The sequence below is a fragment of the Grammomys surdaster genome, unplaced genomic scaffold, assembly GCF_004785775.1.
Source record: "Grammomys surdaster isolate TR1022 unplaced genomic scaffold, NIH_TR_1.0 186, whole genome shotgun sequence".
In the NCBI taxonomy this organism is placed as follows: domain Eukaryota; kingdom Metazoa; phylum Chordata; class Mammalia; order Rodentia; family Muridae; genus Grammomys; species Grammomys surdaster.
Genome location: NW_021604631.1, coordinates 6,471,770 through 6,488,566, shown reverse-complemented (window position 1 = coordinate 6,488,566; position 16,797 = coordinate 6,471,770). Strand labels below are relative to the sequence as shown.

The 16,797-nt window shown below is 46.1% G+C and overlaps 2 protein-coding genes across 3 annotated transcripts in view; one reads left to right on the top strand and one right to left on the bottom strand.

The window, feature by feature from the left end:
• Positions 1-15,724, top strand: part of Slc37a3 (solute carrier family 37 member 3) — a 45,513-nt gene extending 29,789 nt beyond the window's left edge. The window contains exons 11-16 of one of the 2 annotated variants that reach the window (XR_003711525.1): positions 295-396; positions 945-992; positions 1,873-2,024; positions 7,825-7,890; positions 9,451-10,358; positions 15,567-15,724. Coding sequence is in view for 1 of the 2 variants with exons in the window: in XM_028768360.1 (XP_028624193.1) it covers positions 295-396; positions 945-992; positions 1,873-2,024; positions 7,825-7,890; positions 9,451-9,543 (461 nt within the window). In the remaining variant the exon portion in view is untranslated. Of the gene's footprint in view, positions 1-294; positions 397-944; positions 993-1,872; positions 2,025-7,824; positions 7,891-9,450; positions 10,748-15,566 lie in introns of those variants that run through there. The other variant, XM_028768360.1, reaches the window with a different exon arrangement.
• On the bottom strand, positions 15,226-15,766 carry LOC114622017 (peptidyl-prolyl cis-trans isomerase A-like). The gene has a single exon (XM_028768361.1). The coding sequence runs from the start codon at positions 15,617-15,619 to the stop codon at positions 15,305-15,307; it is 315 nt and encodes a 104-aa protein (XP_028624194.1). The 5' UTR covers positions 15,620-15,766; the 3' UTR covers positions 15,226-15,304.
• Positions 15,767-16,797: the final 1,031 nt, after the last annotated feature.

Below are 16,797 nucleotides of genomic sequence, written 5' to 3'. Positions count from 1 at the left end.
CCAGCCTCCAGGGGGACTACAAGTGCAATTGATTCAATTCATCATGCTTTAAATTCAAATGAGGAAATCCAGGGGAATCAGTCCATTCTTTATTTGGTAGGGAAAGTGGTAAATATGAATATTAATGATTTTGTGGTTGTCTTGTTTCTTACTTTGTGGTGTCCTGTCCATGGGCAGTGACTGTGGTGGGAAGTCTTGGGAGAGCCAGCTCTATCTTTGGCCCCTAGGGAGCTTGTCTCAGACGGCTGAGCTCAGCCACAGCCTCTTTCTACTGACTGCTCTTTGTGGTTGAAGGTGGAACTCTGCAAGGCTTCATCTCCGACGTACTGCAGAAGAGAGCACCTGTGCTGGCCCTCAGCTTGTTCCTGGCAGTTGGGTCCCTTGTTGGGTACAGTCGTGAGTATTCCCTTGCAATTAAAGTGATTCTTCATCTCTTGAAGATAGTCACTTGCCCAGAGTCAGTGGTCAGCCACGGAGAGACCTGTGATTAGCTCTGAGTGCCTGGGAGCTGTCATCACGTGGTTTTATTTGTGTGGGGAGGAAACTGTCATGTGCCTTGCTTTGTGGACCTATTTAAAAGCTTGCTTGGGAGTGTATTGCTTTGTTTGAGGGGCGGCTCCAGAGGGACAGCATTAGAGCCAATAAAACCATAAAAGGAGGCAAGGTTTCTAAAGTGGGAGGATGGTAATTAGTAGATCTTGGGGTTTGTGTGTGTGTGTTCTAAAGCCGGTAGAGTCTTTCTCTGGCTTTTAGACATCTCATTAGCTTGAGCAGTAGCCATAGGCAGACAGGACAAAAGCTAGAAGGGGCCCTGAGAGTCGTCTGTCTTTGTTGTCTCTGGAGGGATTGTGAAGTGGCCGGGATGCGGCTGCTGGCTGTGCACTGTTGATGGAGACACATGCAACTGCTTTTCAAGTCACTGTGGTGCGTCTCTTCTCTCATAGGCTCTCCAAACAATAAGTCCATCAATGCGCTTCTGATGACCATTACAGGTACGGTCGGCCCTTCCATTCAGAGAAAGCTGTCTCCCACAGATGGACTGACACTAAACCTTTGCTATGTAGACCTCAAGAGATAGGAGGAAGATAAATGTCTCCTTTGCCAGCTTCTCCCCTCTGCTCATGGGTGACTTCTTCAACTCTCTGTGACAGAAGCTGTCCCTGCGGAGAGATAACCTAAAAATTTGGATTGTTGCCCCAGGTCTGGCATTGACTTCGGAAGGTGACTTAGGAAGGCCTTAGGCTGGAACCCCATCCACTAGCTCATGGAAGCGCAGAACAGCTAGCTTTTTTTTCTCTTGTGCCAAACTGGTATTTTCTTGAGTACTAGATAGAATAGTTGGGTATAATTAGGAAATAATATTATCTAAAAAATGTAATTATTTAATTCAACAAGATGTGTGGCTCTGATTCCAATAACTTGACTCCGTTTACCAGAGCCAAGCCACGCCCACCCGAAGGGGTGGCCTTACAAGAGCAGTGGCAGATAAAATCCTGTTTGTCCCCTTTGAAACAGCACTGTTTCATTCCTCTCTTTCCAGCATGTTGGTTGACTCTGCTGTAATAGACCAGACAAGCTGCTGACGTTCTTTGGTAATGAGTTCATGCCTACTGCATTGAAAAGGCCGACTGTTCTGCTGTGACGGTCTTTCCCTTAGGTGCTGTAGACACGCTTAGAGTGTCACATCACTGGAGGAGGGATTGTAGAAGAACAGATACAGTTAGTCTGAAAATACTATCCAGAAGCCCTTCCTTTAGTTTCTGTTCCTCCCCAACACGTTGGTTAAGACATTTCAGAGATTTCGTCTCTCTGATCAGTGGCTAGAAATGTGAATCATACTTTAACATGAACCTGTTCTCTTTATGGCTTCAGGGTTTTTTATTGGTGGACCATCCAATATGGTTAGCTCCGCTATTTCTGCAGACTTGGGTCGCCAAGAGCTGATCCAAGGAAGCAGCGAGGCTCTGGCAACTGTCACCGGGATCGTTGATGGAACCGGAAGTATTGGTGCTGCCGTGGGCCAGGTGAGAAGAGCATGTGCTTGCTGACACCCACGGCAGGTGGCGCTCTTGTGCTGTGGACTGCTGTACAGAAAGGCCTAGGTTTTCAGCCTCTGAGAGGTGGGACCTAATATGGAAGGCATCCCACATGGCCGTGTAGCTAACTCTTAGTACAGTCTGTTTTCTCCGTGTCCAGGCATTTATGACTGGTCCCAGAGGTGGGCTGTAGGTGTCCTGTAGCAAAATCCTCTGGGATGCAGAACCCTGGAGGTCTGCAGACATGCTGAGTTGGAACCTGTGGACCTCTATATTCCCACTTGGATGCTGGAGAGCTTCTAGGCTAAGATTGCCCTACCGAGATAGTCCAGATGATTTAAGTTTGCTGGTGTGCTTGGTTAGTGGGGTGAATCCTGATAGCTAGTGCTGTGGTCAGTAAGGGAGCAAGCAGTGAGGGGCAGCAGCAGATCTCCCTGTTATCCAGCCATGTTGTGGCTGTTTATCAGTGTCTGCTCACTGCAGAAATGCAGATTCCATGGGGGCAGCATCGGGCACTGTCCCCTCTGTAGCCCTACCTCATTGCTCCCGGCACACGGGAGATTCTGGTTCCAAAGCACCGTATAATAATTGGTTGACACGCTTAGGATATTTGCCTGTATAATTAAAGAACAAAAACATTAAAAAAAAATAATACTTAACGAGGGTAGGAGAATTCCCTCTGCATGCTCTGAGGTAGAAATCGAACGGCTACTGTCACCCGTTCAGAAGGCTTCACGTCTGAGGGGAGGTGAGTAGTCATCTTGTCTTACGCATTTATGTGTCTGTATGTATGTGCATGCCATGTGGCACATGTGTGGAAATCAGGACAATCTGTCAGAATCTGTTCTCTCTTTCCACTGTGTGGGTCCTAGGCCTGAACTCAGGACATCAGACTTGGTGACAGGGTCTTTACCCTCCGCCATCTTTCCAGCCCCATCACACTGAGTATTTTAAATTCTTCCTCACCAATGCTTTCTAAGTTAATTAGGTGGATATATTGTAATCGACTTTCCAGACATTTTACTTTGAATTTTCTTTTTTCCTTTTTGAGGACAGTTTCTTATGTAGCCCAGGCTGACCTTGAGTTCTGATCCACCTCTCAAAGGGATTATAGGCCTGTGTTATCACGTCAGCTGCTTGGAGTTTTGCTCCCACATGTCTCATGGGTCAGTGTTTAGACCCCAACTCTAAGTGTGGGTCTCCACGAGTCTGACCAACACAGTCAGGCAGTTGGGTCAGGACTAAATCATTCTCAGCTTTGTTTATTCCATCTCTTGCGGGTTTTATTTTTTGTTGTATTTCCCAGATGGCCCTGGCTATCCTGGAACTGGGACCAGGCTCACCTTGAACTCAGAGATCTACCTTTCTCTGCCTCCTGACTGCTGGGATTAAAGGTGTGTGCCACCATGTGCAACCTCTTGGGGATTTTTGAATGATTTCTCATTGCCTATGGAATTACCTTACAAACTCTTGTGACTGAAGGTTAGGACTCCATCAGCCTTACCCTTAGCCGTTCCCGGACTCCTCCTTAAGTGTTGCCTCTACACAAAACAAAACAAAACAAAACAAAACCAAACAAACAAACAAACAAACAAACAAAAAAACACCAAAAACCCAACAGAGCATGGTGGTGCATGCCTATAATCTCAGTCCTCAGGAAGCAACAGGATGGCTTTGAGTTTAAGGTCAGCCTGGGCTATGTAGTAACAACCAGGCCATCCAAGGAATAGTAGGATCCTGTCTCCAAAAAACTAAAATAAAAAGTGAGCTATTGGTATTCCCAGTGCTTAGTATGTTGTTTATTTTGTGTGTATATGTGTGGGCATACCTGTGCTATCTTACACATGTGAAGGCCAGAGGACAATTTGTGAAAGTCAGTTCTTTGCTTCTAATTTGTGAGTTCTGGCAACCAACCTCAGGTTGTCAAGCTTGGTGGCAAGTGTCCTTATCCGCTGGGCCAGTTTGACAGGCCTCTTAGCACATTTGGACGCGCATTTCTGGGTTAGATCAAATTCCACTGTCTACTAAGGAGAAGTGAGAACAAATGTCTGATGTCTACATTGAAACTTAAGCATTTATCCACTAAGTGTAGAAACAGCACAAGCGTCCAGGAGCTGCTGAATGCATAAGCAGGGTGTGGTGTACCCATACAGTGGAGGCTTATCCATCGGTTAGAAAGCAGCAAAGGCTTGAAAGATGCTGCAGCACAGATGAACCTCAAGAACAGACGATTGAAAGAAGCCAGTGACGGCAGATACAGTGTGCTTTCATCCATAGGAAATGTCTAAAAAAACTGATCTGGTGGTCGTCGAGGGTGGAGTGGCTCAGGAGTGCCTGCCGGTGGGCTGGCTGCTTGTGGAGTTGGTCATAACATTGCTAAATAGCGTTAATGACGGGCTGCATAGTTTCAGATCCACTAGAACCCGTTGTGCTCTGCCCTTGTCACGGAGGAACCTTATGTTATACAATCTGCACAGTGACAGAATATTTTTTAAAAGGACTGCTGAGACAGCTCAGTGGGAAAAGGTACTTGCCAACAATCCTGACCACCTGAGCTTGATCTCTGCCCATCTCACTGTAGAATGAGAGAACTGAATTCTACAGGTTGTCCTTTGACCTCCACATGTACAGTAGTGAGAGAGAGAAAGGGGGGGGGCAACCTCACATATACACACAATGAGTAAGAAATCAGTAGAGTTAGCCAGGTGGTGGTGACAAAGGCCTTTAACCCCAGCACTCAGGCTGATCCCTTGAGTTCCAGGACACCTAGGCTGCCCAGAGGAACCATGTCTTGAAAAACAAACAAAAACCATCTGTGTGGTTGTTCAGATGATACATGTTTTTTAAAGGTAGAGTTACAGTTCTCCTTTGGAAGGCTACTATGTTTCCGAAGCTGTGATGGTAGTGAGAGTTTTGTGGGTAGGGCAGCTGGCTCTGCTGTGTTCCCGAGGCTGTGATGGCAGTGAGTTTTGTGGGTAGGGTAGCTGGCTCTGCTGTCCAGGCTGACCCTGACCTTCCACCTCACGGGTGTTGCCTCCACAGGCGCACCGAGGCTCACAGTTGGACTTGCACAATTGGGCTTGCACTCTCCGTTTATCTGATAGGACCTAGGCCAGGTCACTAAGTGCTTTTGCTTTCATTTTTCCGAGCACACATTTCACTAATGATGTGGTCAAAAGGATGTGGCTTACCTCATCTGTGGTCAGGTGATCTTCAGGACTAATGTCAAGACTGTTTAGCAGGGGAAAGTCACCTCTCCAGCAGTGGTATGGAGGAACTAGATATCCCCGTGAGAAAGAGTGTAATTGAATCCTTATTTTATACTCTACAACAGTTACCTCAAAGTGGTCTGAAGGTCTAAGTCTAAGAGCTAAAATTATGAAATTCTTAGAAGAAAACATAGGGCAAATTTTGATTAAAAAATAGATGTAAACAGCTAATATACACTCATGTGAAGACTCTGAGTGGCCTAGGTAGAGACATACAGATCAGAGCCACACTGATATCTGACTCATTCCTGGTGAGGAGCTCTGTAATGAAAAAGCAGAACAGAGGGACGGGTGAGAGCCTCAGTGGGCAAGAGGACTGGCTGCTCCTCCAGAGGACACGGGTTCACTCCCAGCACCCACATGATGGCTGGCAACTGGCTGTAACTCTAGTTCCAGAGGATCCAGGGCCCTTTTCTGACCTCCGTGGGACCAGGCACTCATGTGGTTCACATCTGTGTGTCCAGGCAAAATCAGAGCCTTCCATGCTGGTATGAACATAAACAAAATGCTGCAGAAAATATGAGTATCCCCCCACCCCAAAAATTAAATGTGCAATTATTATGTGACCTAGCATCGTATTTCTAGGTTTACTTCCCCTTCTCTCCAACTGAAAACAAGGACTAATATTTGTATGCTGGTGTTTATTACAGTATTTTTCATAGTAGATAAAAGGTGGAAACAGGCATTCAACAGATAAACGGATTAAAAAAAATGATATATGCATTCAGTGGAATTCTATTCAGCCATGAGAAGGAGTGAAATGCTAATGCATGTTTACTGTGTGATTGAACCTTGAAAACCTTGCCTCATGAATGACTAGTAAGCCAGACAGAAGAAAACAAAAAATATTTACGTGAAGTATCCACAGTAGGCACATTTACAGCTTCTGAAAGTAAATTAGAAGTTGCTAAGTCAGTGTAATCTCAGCACTTGAAAGACTGGGGCAAGAGGATTGCCACAAGTTCAAGGCTGTCCTAGACTATATAAATGAGTTCAAGACCAGCCTAGGCTACAGAGTGAGACCTCGACTTTGGGGAGAAGAAAACAACAAGATAGAACTTGCCAGTGGGTGGGGTTGTGGGTACCGTGATTTACAGGGCTTGCGTTATGTGTACAGAGATTTGAGAAATAAACAGCTGTTGTGGGGATACGTCACTGTGAATGTAATTAGTGCTGCTGGCCTGTGAGTTTAAAATGGTCAAAACGAGGACAGAGCACTGGCTGGGCCATCAAGAGGACTGAATGGGATCCTGGAATCCAGGCTTACTGTAACCCCAGCTCTGAGGGAGGCATAGATAAGAGGATTGCTGGGACCTGGTGGGTACCAGCCGAGCTGAGAAGACATGGATACTCTGTCCAGGGGACTTGAGGACTAGGCGGGAGGAGGGAGGAGGACTCTTAACGCCCTCCTCCAGCTTCACACACGGGCACAAGCTCGTACGCCTGTGCATGCGTGTGCATTAAAAAAAAAAGGCATAAAATAGCAAACTTAGATGTTAGACAGTCCTGTCATAAAGGGGAGATAAAGCTGGGTTCCGTGCTCTTAGCTTCTTTTCTGTAACTGAAAGTAAAGGGAAGGCGTTAGGTTGTGGAATGTTGGTAACATAGTAATCCTGTGTGGTTGAGAGTGGGGAGGGCATCTGAGGCCACTGTCGTTTATATGTCAACTTCCTGGCTGATCAGGCCTACATAGTAAGACTGTGCCTCAGAGACACTTAAAAAGGAAAGAAAAGTAGCTGCAGGAGGAGACAGCTCGTTTCCGAAAGCATCCGCTCCAGGATGAAGAGTGAGCAGGAGGGTCACAAGATCCTGAAAGCAGACCTCGGAGCACACAGGCTCCCCCACCGTTTTGTCCAGGATGAACCAGTAGTAAAATGCAAATGGAGGCAGGGTGTTGCACCAAGCCTGTAGTCATTGCCAGCACCCAGACTTACTGAGCGTGAGTTCAAGGCCAGCCTGGGCATGCTATGACCCTGTCTAGAGCTCTGCAAATGACAAGTTGTTATTTGAATCCCAGCTCCTGATTTTCCAAAGTAGTCCTGTCTAATCTTCTTTGAGGCTCCCTTACCTGGTTTATTTATGTTTTATGTGCCTGAGTGCTTTGCCTTTGTGAAGGTGTGTGCATGTCTGGTGCCTTCAGAGGTCAGAAGAGGGGGTGAGTTCCCCTGAGCTGGACTGTCAGGTGGTTAGGGGTCAGAACAACCAGTGCTTTAACCACAAGCCCTGTCTGCTTGCTTGCTTGTCTTTGTTTGTTTCCTTGTTTTCATGCAGAGTCTCATTTAGCCTAGGCTGGCCTCCAAGTGCCTGCGTAATAGATAGAAGATAACCTTGAACTTTTGATCCTCCTTCCAAGTGCTAGGTCACAGGCATGCACCACCATGTTCAGTTCCTGTGGTGGTAGGGATCAAACTCCGGGCCTTTGTGAATAATAACAAAGCCCTTTATCGATAACCGCGTCCTCAGCCCTCGTTTGGTTCATTTATAAAGAATTTATGATGGTTTCCCTTTCTCCTTTTTAGTATCTGGTGTCTTTGATCCAGGACAACTTAGGATGGATGTGGGTTTTCTACTTTTTTATTCTCATGGTAAGTGTGGCTTTTTTTTTTTTCTTTCTCTTTAACCATCTTTCTTATTTAATTTAGAACATTTGATTTCACCACTACTTGAAACCAACAAAATTGCTGATTGCTTTTAAAGACTTTAAGTGTGAAAAGTAACATTTGATTATGCTGAAAAGCCTCATTAATCAGTGTGCTCCTCTGGGCTGCTCACTGGCTGCTAACCAGGACTTGAGAATTCCGAAGCAAAGCAACAATGTTACAGAGGAGAGAAGTGAGGCTCTAATTAGCACGGTCTTACACAAGTCCAAAGCGGGGACACTCTGCAGGGGAAACTGCTCAGCTAGAGATTCTTGGCTGAGCTTTTGTGCTTTATGAGAAAGAGTCTGTGAGGTCCTGTCTTCCTATTGAAAAGGCACATGACATATTCTGTTGTAGTGTTGTAGGGGACAGTGCTCAAGACAGGTCAACCAAGCTCACCCGTGGATGACCTCACTCTTGAAGCTGGGCATCCTAATTGGCCACCACCTAAGTCTAGGCAGTTGTCCTCTAGCCTGTTCCGTAGGCCAACAGGAGCAAGTTTGGGGGACTCTCTTCTCCAGCTTCTAATGACTCAGATTTGGTGACACACCTATGATGCCAGCACTTAGGAGGCAGAGGCAGGAGGATTGTGAGTTGAAAGCCAGCCTAAAAGACCTTGTCTTTAACAAACAGTCCAGTCATTTCAAGGATCCCATCTGTGGGCTAGGGATGCAGCATGTTTAGGCCCAGAGTTCAGTCCCCAGCTCCGCAGAACCAACACAAAGGAGACGACGGTTCAGGAAAAGCCCCAGCTGCACACACCTCATAACCCCAAGCTTGATACTCAGGACCTCTATAGAGAGCAAGATGTGATGGCACACATCTGTGATCCCAGAGCTACTGCAAGAAGGCAGCAACAGGAAAGTCACCCAGAAGCCTCCAGATCAGCTAACCTATAGGAACAGCAGCAGAAACGAGAGATTCTGCCTCAGCACGGCAGAAGGCTAGCTCCAACTGCCCCAAGTTGTCCTCTGACCTCCATACATGCTGTGGCACCTGCACACACATATCTGCACATGTGTACCTGTATATGTGTGCACACTCATGCTCTCCCTCCGCCCTACACACACACACACACACAGAGAGAGAGAGAGAGAGAGAGAGAGAGAGAGAGAGAGAGAGAGAGAGAGAAAATAATAAAAATAAATCTGAAAGCTTGTAAAGCTCTGCTAAGTAGAACAAAGGTACCTGATGGTGTGAGGCTGCCAGGGACTATTGCAGCAAAAGCCAGCCCTGGCGTAAGAAGCTCGACGTTCATCTCTAGTGACTTGCTTTGCCTGTGGCAGTGGCACAGTTCACTTATATTTTCACAGATATGTGACATTATGTGTTTGTTGTTCTAACTATAATTTTTAAGTCATTTTCTAATCCACTGAAGACAGAAAGTTTTATTCCTGTGAAGCCAAAATTAATGTCTTTGCTCAAATCCGTTCCTAATGCTCAAATCATGACGCACTAAGAGAAATAAGTTGTTGCTTCACTTTAAAAACTTTTTTCTCTTCACAGACAAGTTGCACAATTCTGTTTATCTCACCGTTAATAGTGAGGGAAGTATTGTCTCTTGTGCAAAGGAGACAAGCTCACATACTTAATGAATGACGGGTACCCACAGGAGAGAACGGACTGGGAAGCTGATGAGGGCCCATAGGTCTTCAGTTCACTCGTGTGGAATTCTGTAAACGCTAATGGAGCCTCAGCTTGTCAGGCATCCTGCAACACTGCCAGCCACCCCAGACACTGGCAAGTAAGGGGTGAATTATTTTTATACACTACAGCAGTTACTGAAGATTTTTATTACGTTTGTTTATGTACTGAAAGGAAAATGAATCTGCCAGCACCTTTGCTGGGCTCGTCAGCTTATCCCTCCAACCTTAAATACCGGTTTTGGTCCTGGACCTTGTTCTTCAGCCTTAATCAAGAGCTAAACGAGCAGGAGGCAGAGGCATGCCAGTTTGTGTTGATGAGAAGACTGTGGTACAATGCCCTGACACCACGTTTGCAGAGAGTGGATCACTATGAAGGCTTCAGAGCAGAGCTGAGTCCAGATGCTGCTACAGGCCTGCCGGGGACGGAACACACCTTTACCGAGGTGGAAAGATCACACTATGCTGGATCACGCTGTGGCTTCCGGAAGTCCTCGTCTTCTCTAGAACAGACATCTGCTCGTTCTCCTCCGACTTCACTCACATTTGACTGACTCCTAGGAACAGTCTTCCGTTCGTGAACTATTAAGTTATTTCAGACATTCCAGTATGGAGCTTTCAACCCCAGATTCACAGTCTGGGAAGGATAAGAGTCTCTGAGAAGCCGTTCTATGTAGCCTTATTGTTGGAAGATTGGTCTCTGTCAAGATTGGCCACAGCCGGGTTTCTGGAAAGAAAAGACAAAGGCTCTTTGTCCCAGGGGTGTCAAGTGTATGTATTGAATCATGTTAGTGGATTGTTAGGGCCTGAGGCCTGCCCTTTTTAGAGATTGTAGAGTGTATGTCTTCACAATTATGAATTCTATATGAATCGCTACTTTAAGGTCATTCTGTACATACATTTTAAATTATGTAAACAAACTAGGAGGAAAATGTACAAATTTGAGGGACACCTAATTCACATTGGGTTAGGAAATATCTTCCACCTCTTGATTTATGCTCCAAAATATGTGTTGATGAACTTACAGGAATACTGCAGGTTTCTGAGCACTTTCCTGTTCAGTCACTGACATAAAGGGAAAACACAAAACACAGGAAGGGAGGGGAAACAAGCCCCAGCTTCAGTAATAAACGTCCAGCTGTTTGGTTACTTATCTCTGCTGAAGCTGTACATTGCCTCTCACTTACCCCCCCCCCCCTTTTTTTTTTGGTGCTGGGGTGGAATCTGGGTTTCGCACATGCCCAGTGTGTCTCCTGCTGTGCTGCACTCCCAGCCCGGCCCTACAGTTAAGTGCAAGGATGCCTTGGGTTGTCCATCACTGCTTGTCACTGGCAAGCAGACAGCCCACAGCCTTGCCAGGTGGAGCTGTTCCCCTGCCCTAGGTACTGGGAGGCCTCCTTCCCATTAGGTGCTGTGTAGACCCACCGTCTCCCTCTGCAGCAGTCTGTGCTCTGTGGTGCCTGCAGAAGCCTGTCTACTGGTGACCCTCTTGTTGTGTGGCTCAGAGGTCCATCCTCATCAGTGGGTTGCTGATGATATCTTTATCTGATAGCAGCCTGTGCTTTCTTTTCCAGTTTAGTCCCCGGTGGTAGAGCACTCCCTTCTCCGTGGCTCTCTGAGCTCTGCCTGAAATGGACATGTATAACACTTAAAACTGGATGAAATGATGTTTTTTCTCTCTGAATCTCTAAATACGTTCTCCATCTACTTCTGCCAACCTGTGAGGGAAGTAACTTGAACAAATACCTAGGCGTTCACCTCATTTTGTTCTTAAATATTTCCCTGGAAGAAAGGGTCAAAGCTGGGAACTAGTGGAGTGGGTGAAGTGCTTGTTTTGAAAGCATGCATACCTGAGTTTGGATTCTCAGACCCCATGTACACATCTGGGTACAGCTGCACACATCTGGAATCCCAGTGCTCAGGAGCTGTTGGAGACTGGTCTAGCTGAACTAATGTGCTTAGGTTCAGGAAGAGAGCCTGTCTCAGAAGAGAGTGAGGGATTCAGGATCCAGATTCAGTTCTCAGAACCCACAGAACAGCTCACAACCATCTATATAACTCCAGTCTCAAGGGATCTCATGCCCCCCCCCCTGGCGTTCACAGGAACTACATGCACATGGTACACTTAAATACTTATAGGCAAAACACGAATATACATAAATAATACGTCTGAAATGGGAGAGGGGTGTGACAGAGAAAGATACCCAGTGTTGACCCCTGGCCTCCATGTGCTTACGTACCCACACACCTATGCACACATGCTAGCATATATCAAAAGCAGTAGAAAAGGCCATAATAAAACATGGATTTGAAAATGGATCCTTGGTTAGTTAAAAATTAATTTGGGGAAAAAAATAGTAGGAGGCTATAAAGAATTATGAAGATAAAGAATTACTGGATGGGAAACATTTTGCCCTTTAAGTGTGCCCTGTTCTGGAATTCAACAATAGTAGTTACATATTCCTTAAATAAGAACTTAGGAAAAGAAAGAGAATCCTTTCCTGACAGCTAGGTGGAAGGCCTAGAGTGTGGCGATTCATGTTGGTGGTGCTGCAGCTGGTACCCAGGGCCTCTGTGCTGGCCAAACAGGTGCTCTCCTGGTAACCCTGGGCAGTGTGGAATTTATGACCCTTCTGCCTCTGCCTTCTGAGTGCTGGGGTGACACACACGAGCCACCACCCCTAGCTGCAAAAGTCTCTACTTGTACTGACTAGTTTTTCTGACTAACATCCTGTTTTCTTTCCTGTTGCCTTCCTGGCTCTACCAGCAACTTTCCCCTCAGCGACTGAGTTGGGTAACCATGCTTGCCGGGACTGCCTCGCTCGTGCCTGTCATTCTGCCTTAGTCATCAGTGACATCATCAGTGGCACCTCCTTTTACCAAAGTGGACACCATATCCTCTTACCACCCACAGAAACAGCTTGTGGAGCTCATTGAATTTGAGAGCCCCCCCTCCCTTATTTCTTCTTTGTTTTTTCCACCCAAGACAGGGTTTCTCTGTGTAGCCCTGGCTGTCCTGGAACTCACTCTGTAGACCAGGCTGGCCTCAAACTCAGAGATCTGACTGCCTCTGCCTCTTGAGTACTGGGATTAAAGACCACCATGGCCTGACTGTTCAGTTTTTAAAATCTTTCCCTTGTATTTGATACTGGTGACTATCTTTTCCCAGGATTGTTTGTTTGTTTGTTTGTTTTTTTCTTAAACCTTCTTACCATTGTTCTAGGGTGTTTCAGTTTCTTTTCAATCTTTGGGTTTGTGTGGGTATATGCTCATTTGTATATTTGGTGTCTGTGGCTCCTAGGTTCTTGTGTGTGTGTGTGTTTATATGTGTGAGTCTGTGTGTGTTTTTATGCATGGGTATGTATGTGTGTGTATGTGTGTGTGTGTGTGTTTATGTATGTGTATTTGTTTGTGTGAGAGTATGTATGTGTATGTTTATGTTTATATGTGTGAGTGTGTGTTTTATGTGCGTGTGTGTGTGTGTTTGTGTGTGTTTATGTATGTGTATTTGTATGTGTGTATGTGTGTTTGTGTTTGAGAGTATGTGCGTGTGTTTATGTATGTGTATTTGTGTGTGAGAGAGAGTATGTGTGTATGTGTTTATGTGTGTGTTTATATGCATGGATGTGTGTGTGTTTATGTGTGTGCATGCTCACATGTGTGTTTATGTGCATGGCTGTGTGCAGGCCAGAGGTCGACATTGCTTTCTTTAATCACACTTACAGAATTGGACTGTTAGTTCACAGCTTGCTGTGGTGGCCATGTGCATTCATTCCTTCTCATCCTAGTTCATTCTTCCCTCTAACGCCTCCTTTCACTCCCAGCTCTCTCAGTCTTCATCCTCCCTCAAGTTGAGCCGGCACCATTTATTGAAGAACCCTTGCAGAACCGATGTTGTAAGCCTCCTCACCTTTGCTTACGCTGTGAGTCAAATCCATCTGACTTGTATACTTGGTGTCTCCAGCCCCTGGGATATTGTAACCCTCTTCCTCTAATGCTGAGGATGAGCGGAGGCTGTGGTTCCTGGACCTTGTAGACTGCCCCAGCACTGTTCACAATAGTTGTCCTGCAGTAGCTGCCTACATTGTCAGGCTGCCTGGCTTTACACTGGTGTCCTGTCCTCAGCTCTCTTTACCTAGCAGCAGGGAGCCCTGGCCACAGTAGTGCTTGGTCAACCTCTTTGGAGCCTGTTATTTTCTGGGTTACCTCTTCTCTCCAGCCCTTCACAGTCTTCCTCCTGAACACCTCTGTCTCCTCTGCCTCTCCCAATCATTCTGCTGGCGATGTGGCTTCCCTGTTGGAGCCTTCCAGAGCCCTTATCTTAGGCACTGTCTGCCAGGCTTTATTACCTGATTGTGTCTTCTGGTTGCGTCTTGCATTTCCTCAGTTAGGTGTGTGTGGGCAACGTGTCCAAGGACAGGTGGCCATTTAGCTGGTACACGGACTTCCAGATTAGAACCATCTTCCCATGCTGCGTCTTTGGACTTTTGGATACTATCTTACCTCCCAGCCAGCCTTTTTCCTCCCTTACTCTAGTGCCTGAAGCATTTCTGGTGAGATAGATAACTTGTTTCAGCATGTATCTTAAATCAAATGAAATGTGAAGTACTAGTGTTAGCATAGACATAGATGGTCCAAAGCCCTTACCTGGGTATACATGTGTTAACGTTACACCTAGCATTTATCTTTAGTTACCTGAAGACAGAATCTTAATTGAGAAAATGCCCCTGTCAGATTGTCTATATGTGTGTACATGGAAGGTAGTTCTAGATTGTAAAAGAAAGAAATCTGAGCAAGTCATGGGGACCAAGCCAGTAAGCTCTACTCCTCTATGACCTCTGCTGCGGTTCCTGCCTCCAGGTTTATGGTGGACTATTATCAGGATGTACAATCTGAATAAACCTTTTCCTCACCAGTCTGTTTTTGGCCATGGTGTTTTATCATAGCAACAGAAACCTTAAGACACAGACAAAAGACTTATACTCCTAAAATACGATTTTAGAAAACCACTGTCCCGTTTACTGTTCAGTCTGCACCACAGGCTTACAGTTGAGAGCCCAGAGAAGATGACTGTGTTGGCTAGGGTTGCAAAGAGATAGGAGAGGACCACATACCCAGTGTTTTTCCATCTCACCACGTGGCCTGGCCTTCCCTCCAGCTGGCTCTTGTCCTAGGCTCCCTTCCAAGGTGTGGTTGTGCGGTGCATGAGTCTCAAGCAGAACAGGCAGTTGTGAGGTGTTTTGTGAAAACTCCCTGTGGCCCCTGCACCTGCCATTGGACTCAGGACTTTGCAGAGGTGGCCGGGTCACCCTAGGCGTATATGACACTGCCAGATCCTAGTCCCTCTCTGTAGTAGTTTTCTGTTTTATTTTGGGGCGGGTGTGGTGTGGATATGGCGTGGGTATGGCATGTATATGTATGTGTGTGCAGGTACACTTAACTAGTACATGAATGTGGAGTGCAGAGTTTAATGTTGAGTGACTTCTATTGTTCTCTACCTTATTTAAAACTTTTTTTTCTTATTTAGATTTTATTCATAATCATAAACTTAACTTTGCAATCCAGCTAGACTTGAAGGGGAATGAGGAAAATATGGAACCCAAAGACTTCAGTGAGAGCGGAGATTACAGGGTATTGTGAGCAGATGGGGTGGGAGCCCTCTCCTGAGCTACAGAAGGAATGGTTTGATGGGTAAAATGTCCTCAAGTCAAAAGAAATTAGAGTTGTCCACAGTCGGAAATGGTGATCTTCTTGCTGGTCTTGCCATTCCTGGACCCAAAACGCTCCATGGGTTCCACAATGTTCATGCCTTCTTTCACCTTCCCAATCACCACATGCTTGCCATCGAGCCATTCAGTCTTGGCAGTGCAGATAAAAAACTGGGAACCGTTTGTGTTTGGTCCAGCATTTGCCATGGACAAGATGTCAGGACCTGTATGCTTCAGGATGAAGTTCTCATCCTCAAATTTCTCTCCATAGATGGACCTGCCACCAGTGCCATTATGGCGTGTGAAGTCACCACCCTGGCACATGAATCCTGGAATAATTTTGTGAAAGGAGGAACCCTTATAGCCAAATCCTTTCTCTCCAGTACTCAGAGCACGAAAGTTTTCTACTGTCTTTGGAACTTTGTCTGCAAACAGCTCGAAGCAGACGCGGCCCAAGGGCTTGTCATCGGCCGTGATCATGGCTGCAGCAAGCGGCGAAAAGCAATAGCGGCGTCTGCAAAGCCTAAAACTTTTTTTTTGTTTATGGGAAAAGGATGTTTTGCCTGCAAGTATGTCAGTATACCATGTGTGTGTCTAGTGTGCTAGGAAGCCAGAAGAGGATGTTGGGCCCTTTGGAACTGGAGTCACTGGCAGTTGTGAGCCACCACGATGGTGCTGGGAACTGGTCCTCTGCAAGAGCAGGCAGTACTTTTAACCGAGGAGCCATCTTTCCAGCCCCATTACCTTACTTTTGAGATAAGATCTCTGACTGAGCTTATTTTGGCTAGACTAGCTGACCAGCAAGCCCCTGAGATCCATCTGTCGCTAATCCTATCCCCAGTGCTGGGATCATGCCTATGGCATTAGTTTTTTTTTTTTTTTCTTGTTGTTATGTTTTTGTTTGTCTTAATGAATTCTAGGGTCTGAACTCAGGTCCTCACGTTTGCTTGGGTAGCTGAGCCATCTCCTCAGCTCCTCCTCCTGCTGCTGCTGCTGCTGTTTCCTCTTCTCCTGGTCTCAGAGATCTGCCAGAGTGCTGGGATTAAAGGCGTAAGTGACCACCACCTGGCTTCCCCTTTGTGGCTTCAAGACCTCTTCACTATCCTTCCAGATTTTTCCATTTGAGTCTGAGGAGAATACTGGTACCCGGTAAACTCTTAACACCAAAATCGACCCCATCTTCTGTGCTGCTGGGCAGGATAGTCAGTGAAGGTGGGATTGCTTCCTGTACACAGCTTATCCAGGCCTGACGCTCCTCTGCCTTGTTGCTCAGCTACCCTCCCCCCATGAATGTTTCATTGAGTTGGGATGAAGTTCCTGCTTCTCCGGTATCGTTAGTCAGCCCTTAACTGCTTGTCTTTGCTCCCTGGCTAAAGGGAATGGTTCCCCAGGACTGGTGGAAGGGGAGAACTGGCCTCTGAAACTTGTCTTCTGATCTATATAGACGCACACATCGCAAATAAAGAAATGTAATAATAAAATCTCTTAAAGTGAAAGGACCT